This window comes from Penaeus vannamei, chromosome 10 (genome assembly GCF_042767895.1).
Source record: "Penaeus vannamei isolate JL-2024 chromosome 10, ASM4276789v1, whole genome shotgun sequence".
In the NCBI taxonomy this organism is placed as follows: domain Eukaryota; kingdom Metazoa; phylum Arthropoda; class Malacostraca; order Decapoda; family Penaeidae; genus Penaeus; species Penaeus vannamei.
The window spans coordinates 23412980-23420068 of NC_091558.1; the positions used below are offsets into that span (position 1 = coordinate 23412980).

At 34.8% G+C, this 7089-nt stretch overlaps 1 protein-coding gene across 1 annotated transcript in view; it reads right to left on the reverse strand.

Annotated features, from left to right (window-relative positions):
• Positions 1 to 383: 383 nt before the first annotated feature.
• LOC113802707 (centromere protein I) overlaps positions 384 to 7089 on the reverse strand; it is an 8751-nt gene continuing 2045 nt past the window's right edge. The window contains exons 5-12 of the mRNA XM_027353321.2: positions 6897 to 7060; positions 6072 to 6232; positions 5800 to 5986; positions 5267 to 5427; positions 4847 to 4971; positions 1852 to 1990; positions 1238 to 1414; positions 384 to 955 (exon numbers count right to left, since the gene is read on the reverse strand). Of these exons, the coding sequence (XP_027209122.1) occupies positions 863 to 955; positions 1238 to 1414; positions 1852 to 1990; positions 4847 to 4971; positions 5267 to 5427; positions 5800 to 5986; positions 6072 to 6232; positions 6897 to 7060 (1207 nt within the window). The 3' untranslated portion in view covers positions 384 to 862. The remainder of the gene's footprint in view (positions 956 to 1237; positions 1415 to 1851; positions 1991 to 4846; positions 4972 to 5266; positions 5428 to 5799; positions 5987 to 6071; positions 6233 to 6896; positions 7061 to 7089) is intronic.

The following is a 7089-nucleotide window of genomic DNA, read 5'->3' on the forward strand; positions in this document are numbered from 1 at the left end:
TTTTTATTTCCCCATCAGTTTTGATATGTGGGTAACCAGTAGCATTGTCATTAGTACCATTAGAATATTATGTTTATCATTATCATTAGCTTCATAATAATTATTGAAATTAAATTGAAAGCTAGAGCCACAATCACTATTATTATTGATTCCGTAAACCTGACAAGTATGGCAAAATTTTTCCACACTAAACACTTTTGATCAGAAAGTTGCCTTCATTTTAGGGGCTAAGGTTTAAAATATATTTCATATGGAAAATTGTTCTAAAGTTATTCTCATAATTACCATATTTTGTATAGCTTTACATCAAGGATTATAAAATAAATTGTAAACATTATCATGTACATAATCATAATATATAGGTTTAAAATTAAAATACTTGATTGTCTTTGTTTTTCTTTTTATTTAAAATTCTGTATTGAAACACAGATACAAACAAATAAAATATTTTACCTTAAACTATATTTGTGAAAACACAGTGAACTGGAAGAAATATATATCCTAATAACAAAAATGAAACACATCATCAAATTTGTTAAGGGGAATATAGTTCTTCAAAAATACAATCTAAATTTGAAAGTATTAATAATTCAAATGTTAGTTCTGGAGAGCTATGTGAGCTAATTAATATGACAGGAAATATACTGTAGTGGAGTTTTTGAAAACTATATAGCTAGTTACAAAAGAATGAAATGCATGGGATTCCATATTCAATTCCACATATAAATAAATACATATATAAGAAATTGCATAGGGGAAAAAGAGAAGATACTTTTATATTTTCCAACTTAAAAGTGTGATACAGATATACAAAACATGTCTAGATTGCATTCTTTAATAATTCAGTTTCAAAAGTAGTCTCTTACATTTTTTTATACATTTTTAAACACTCTTCAATTCCTGTTAATCCTGCATTGCTGAGCTCCTCAATGATGTGGTCTCGCAAATCTCCTCTCTTCAAAATACATTAGACAAGCAAATTAGTGTGAAAAATGGTGGAGTAGATTTTAGAAAATTAAATTAAATAAACAAATAAATAACTATATAACTATATATATATATATATATATATATATATATATATATATATATATATATATATATATAATATACTTTCTTGTTAAAGAAAAGATCATATATCTATATCTATCAATCTATCTGTCTATATATATATACAATCATAAGAATATAGCATATTCATTGTACTAATAAAAGCAATAGTCCCTAATTTACTTACAGTCTTTGGATCCAATTCATCCTCATATTCCACAACTTCCTTAGCATAGAAGGGAATATAGGGAAGTGCAGAGAAGATGGCAGTACTACTTCGTATGCTATCTGTGCCCATCAAGTCTCCTAGAGTTTCAAAAGAGTAATACTGGTGCAGAACCTTCCGCCAACCTGATCCAAAAGCCTAAAATTTAAGATGAAATGACAAACTTTTATCCTTCTCAAACAAGAACTAATTATGAAATTTAATACTTAAAGTATAGAAAGTCAAGCCAAAAATAATCAGTATGTTTTGTACAGATTAGTGATGTAACAATGTGGAGAGAAAACATCACAGTTCATCATGTCATTTCACTGGAAATTTGGGATGCAATTTATTTCTAATTTTCCTTCCTATGTAAAAATTAGTCTTCATAAATATATACCAATCCCAGACTAAAACTGTCTTTAACTGAAAGCAAACCAAAAAAGAATGTCTTGCATAGATCAACAAGATTTTTAGTATGTATAAAGTGAAAATATTGTACTTTGTTCTACTTAGATGACTATACATTCCATCATCTAATATTTTACTCATATATTCCATAACTCTAACACAATTCAAAGAATGTAGCTCCATACCTTTGAAGAATGCAGTGCTGAGGAGAAGAACAGAATTGACTGGTTGGCAACGTCAGCCAAGCTAAGACATTCTTGCCTGATGTCCTCTTCTGATCCTGTACGTTTGTCCTCTTGGACTCGTTCCACCCAAACCTTCATTCTGGGGACATATATTGGGCTTCTATAAAGAGGACAGACGTGGATAATGCTTTTAAGCTCAGGTTATACTAGCCAGACTCAGCACTGGTCCTGTCCTAGTGCCAGCTCCTGCCACTCAGCTTACCATTTTGGTTTCATTACAATGATGCTCCCTGGGCTGGCTTCAAAACATTTTTTGTGATATTCAAAAATGCATATTATTTTATAAGCCTAAATGGCATTACTCCCACACTTGACTCAGATAAGGCATGCACAATACTGGCTAAAGAGAAAAGTCAGATGCAGGTATTTTGAAACTTACGTTGCACAACCTGGTTGTTTTCATGACTATTTTTTTTGTCTCAAGCTCCCTCACTCATGAGGTCTTAAATGGTTTCTTCCTTCATGATATCCTTCATGAAGCAGGTGATTATTGGTTAATAGTTACAAAGCAAAATAAAGACATCAATGGTCATAAAGGATTATAGTGTCATAGTAAAAAGGGTAAAGAAGGGAACGAGTTGATGATTAAATGTGCTATATGTTGAAAGTTATACAGCAGTTAGAATAGTATAGTATTGAAAAAGGGTAAAGATTAGGGATTATCGAAAGGGAGATTAGATCAAGAAGAGGATATGTATAATCTGAGGAAGGTAAAAGTGTGGGATTCTGCAAGGATGTCTATGGGGTAAGGTAGGACGGAAGAGGTAAGGCAGGCATTAGGAAAAGGGGAAAGAGATAAGGGGTAAGGGTAATTAGATCAAAGCGCAGTTTTAGGAAGAAAATCAGGAGAGGGAGAATTCTGGGGAAGGGTGTTATTGTGACCAAAAAGAGTCATGTGTATCCATGGGGGATTGGAAGGATAACAGAGAAGAGGGAGGGGGGGGTGCAGATGAAGTAGGGGGTGGGGGGATGAGGTGTGTTGGGAGGGTGGGAAAAAGTTTTTAGGGAACATGAGTAGGAGGATGGGTGATGGCAGTCTTTTTGAGGGTAAAAGGAATGGGAGCAGAGAGATTGGAGGCTAGATAAGGTAAAGGTATATCAGTTTGGATCATGATTAGAGAGTTTTGAAAGTCCTCAAGAGTTTTTGAAAGGGAATTGGTTGAGGAAGTCTGAGAAACTAAAGTTTTCTTATGAGGTGTAGAAGGAAGGACAGAGGAAGAGGTAGGTGTAGGAGTCAATAGGGTGAAACATTTAGATTGTCTGACGCAAAGGGTAGAGCAAGAAAGAGGAGGGGTAGGCACCAGGGAAGTATAGATTGGAGTGTCTGGTTTAAAATGACAAAGACTTTGAGTGGAAGAGGGAGTAGAAGTGGGACCATAAGGAGGAGGAGGAAGAAATACTGTGGAAGATGTAGAAAAGTCTTGGGGAAAAGGGGAAGGAGCAAAGTGAAAGACAGCAAAGGAGTACAGAGCACGAGAAAAACCTCATCAGGGTGCTTCCTGACCTTGCGTAAAGTAAGGCCTAGTTTGAATCTGAGGACTGCTATCATAGACTCAAACTATATATATATATATATATATATATATATATATATATATATATATATATATATATATATATATATATATATATATATATATATATATAATGAGCAAAATAAAAGTTATTAAAGAATATATATGGAGATGAGTCATTAATATATGGCAATTATTGTAATTTCTGAAATCAGTAATATATTGCAAAAGTTATGAGGCTTCTATCAGACAGTAGCAGACAGCAACTATTGAAGATTGGATAGTAGTCGCAACGTTCAGAATTGTTATCAAAGGAAAGACAGGGGTCAGGAAACTGGAGAAGTTACTATAAGTGGGGCTAGTTGAGAAAGGCTCAAAGCCTCAATGCCCATAATAAAGGTACAAAATCATTATTAGCCATGGTAAGCCTGGAGTATGTGGAAAAGAGAATGATTCACCCCTCAGGGTTCCCATGACGGGTAAGGGCTAGATAACTAAACAGGAAAATACCATTACCATGGTTCCCTGAAGCTGTTAAGGACTGACACAAAGCCAGCCTTTTATCCTTTCAATATGGGAATCACATGTAAGCAAGTGGACAGAATAGGTTGGAAAAGAGAAGTAAAAGGAAAAGGAGAGAAGAAAAAATCATGCAAAATTGCTTGAGCCAAGGGTTGATTTAATCATTTATTAAAAAATTTCTACCACATCAACATCTAACGTCATTAGCGGTGTATACAAAATATAGCACTAGGGCAAGGTTTGGGGGCAAAGCCCCCAGGTAAAAAAATGGTCATGCAACATTTTGACAAAGTATTGAGGCAAAAGGTAAAAAAAAGAATTAACAATTAGGACAAAACATGTTAGATGTCAAAAGTTGTAGAGTTCTGTAGGTTAGTATGATAGTGAAAATAGCAAGGAGGGAAGAGCAAACAGAGTATGAGGGCCATTCAAGACTTACACAAGGCTAACCTTTCATCTTTTAAGCACAGCTCTCCCACTTTAGGATGTGGACAGAATGAGATGAAGAAGAGAAGGAAAAAGAAAGGTGGGGAACTATGCAAAATTAGTTAAGATGAGGGCTGACATCCAACGCTGGGCCTCAGTCTCTATCTCGTAAACTCCCCCACAACAACAGGCATGTGATTGGGGAGGATATGAAGCAGGTTTACTAGCTGATTAATATTATTCTCTATGCAGAGATTGTACTCAGCTTCCATATGAAGACAATAATGAAAAAACTCTTGTAGAACAAATGGCTTGCAAAACTACAATTGGCATATAACTAATTATGTCTACTCTATTAGACCTCCACATTGTCACCTCTTCTAAATCAGCATGACAGAATAGCAAGTAATAGCCATCCCCAGGACCCTTGGGATATACAATCTGTCATAAACTGCCCCAACTGACTACCCTACCTTGCTAGGAGACCACCAAGGCGATGAGTGCTGGAAATGTCACCTTGTACAAGGATGACCAGAGTCAGCAGAGCAGGAGGTGCAAAGAAGGCTGGAAGCTCTAGGACTTCAGTGTACATATTTACCTACATGTTGAAAAGGTAAATAAACAAAAAATATTTCACATTTGAGAAAACAGATATTTCAAAATATAGTGATACAAGAATAATTTTTCAGTAAAGTAACTGATATGCAGCTCAGTATTGTAGGGACAGCAAATATTGTACTATATAGCTCCAAAGTTTTGTCTTAGAAAGCATTAAATCTCTAACAGTTGAAAGAAGTCCTAGATACATTTATATAATAAATATTAAAAAAAAAACATGCATGTGGATATAATACACTTTATTTTTCTATGTATGCAATATACTTTTTCTTTACCTTGACATAAAAATCCAAAATCTGATGCAAGACCATTGGATGGTATTTGAAGTCCAGAAGAGCAGAGAGAAAGAAACGCTCCATTCGTACCATAAGAAACCACAGTCCTACAATTGTATTGCAGCTCACCACTTCCTGAGGCCAGTCATGATAGGGTTTTCCTAGAATGGATAATGGATACTTTTTTTTTTAATGGCACTATTAAATGGAACACATTTAGCTAGTTATTACTTTTGTGTGTAAGATTGGGAAAGGTATATGTTATCCACATTTTGTATTTTAGGCCAATCATGATCCCCTTATAATGCCACATACATTATGAATATTTAATTCTTCAAGTGTTTAATGCTTTTGAAATGGTGAAATTTAATGACTATTAGATTTTAAAACTTCAAAAGAAATTCTGCCTTTATCTATCCAGTTTATACAATGAAAACAGAGGGAAATGGAAGATGACAAAATGGATGGAGAGGGAGAAACAGGAACAATATTCATCAAACAAGCATGCTGCATATTGTTTATAAACTACATACTCTCTTTTTGTTGGTCTTCCTCCTGAGCAACTATTGCCCATGCACAGGCTGTCTTAGCAATGGCAGCAACAACCAAACACCAAGTTACCAGAGAATCACCACTTAGGAGTCTGGCAACTGTCCTTAAGAAAGTCTCAGAGATGAATTCAGGGGAAGTGAAAGTTGTAGTTTCCAGGAGGGAGATGACCTGAAACACATTAGAATACCCATTATAAATCAGTATGGCAGAAGTGGTTGTATTCAAAACTTTGCAGAGTTTTGTAAGATCTTACTTGTTTGAAGTGGTTTGATTCATCCCATTTAGTTAAAAATTCTGTGAGGAAGTGGTTGACAACAGGGATGAGGGTTCCTGTACAGCGAACAAGGTTATGTGCAGCCAAGAGAAGCCTCTGTTGACGCTCTTCACTGGATGTCCCCAGGTCTTCCACAACCTCTGTTTTTAAAGATTAACTAATAAACACTTATATGTGATAAACTTAGAAATATGGATCACCAAAATAATTTACAGAAAAAAATCATATTACATCATGCACAAACACATCTCTTGTAATATTAAGGGGAGCATATGCCATGCATAATGAATTTTCTTAATGATCATTGCTTAATGTTTGAAACAAATAAATGAGCTAGACATCAAAGGTCATATTGCACTGTGGTAAAGTATTGTGTCGAAAAGGGTAAAAGGGTTTACCTTTCCCTTTTATGTCTCTCTTCTTTCCAGTATACAGTGTTTTAGTAGGAAATATATGAAACAGGATAAAATGCAGTTTTACAATGCTGAATGACACAGAAGACAGAGTATGTCTGAGGCAATTCTGGCCGTCTATGCTAAATAGTTGGCAGATGTACAACAATGCATATTCCATTTTTTTCTTAATACAGGAAAACATAAGAATATTGGACAGGTTTAGATGATATTTACACCCCCCCTAGTCAGTTTATATTTATTCTAGAACTTTAAAACTGACATTCAATAATGCTAAGACAAACACAGTTCCTGAGCAGTGTAATCAATTTTTCATTTATATACCATTGCATATGCTCCCCCTAACTAAGTTGGGACATATTAATAAGACTCAGTAAATCCTAATTCCCACCTGTTCTCAAGGCTAATTCCAGCCAGTTGGTTATGCTAATTAAAACATGTTGCTGGTGAGGTCTAAATAAGGGAATAATAATAGGATTGGAAAGATGAGATGCTGAGTTATTAGGCCACTGCCACTTTTCAAAGTCTTTCATTCCTTTTACTACCTCAGGGAACCTGGAAATATGGGAATATAGGTCAAGGTA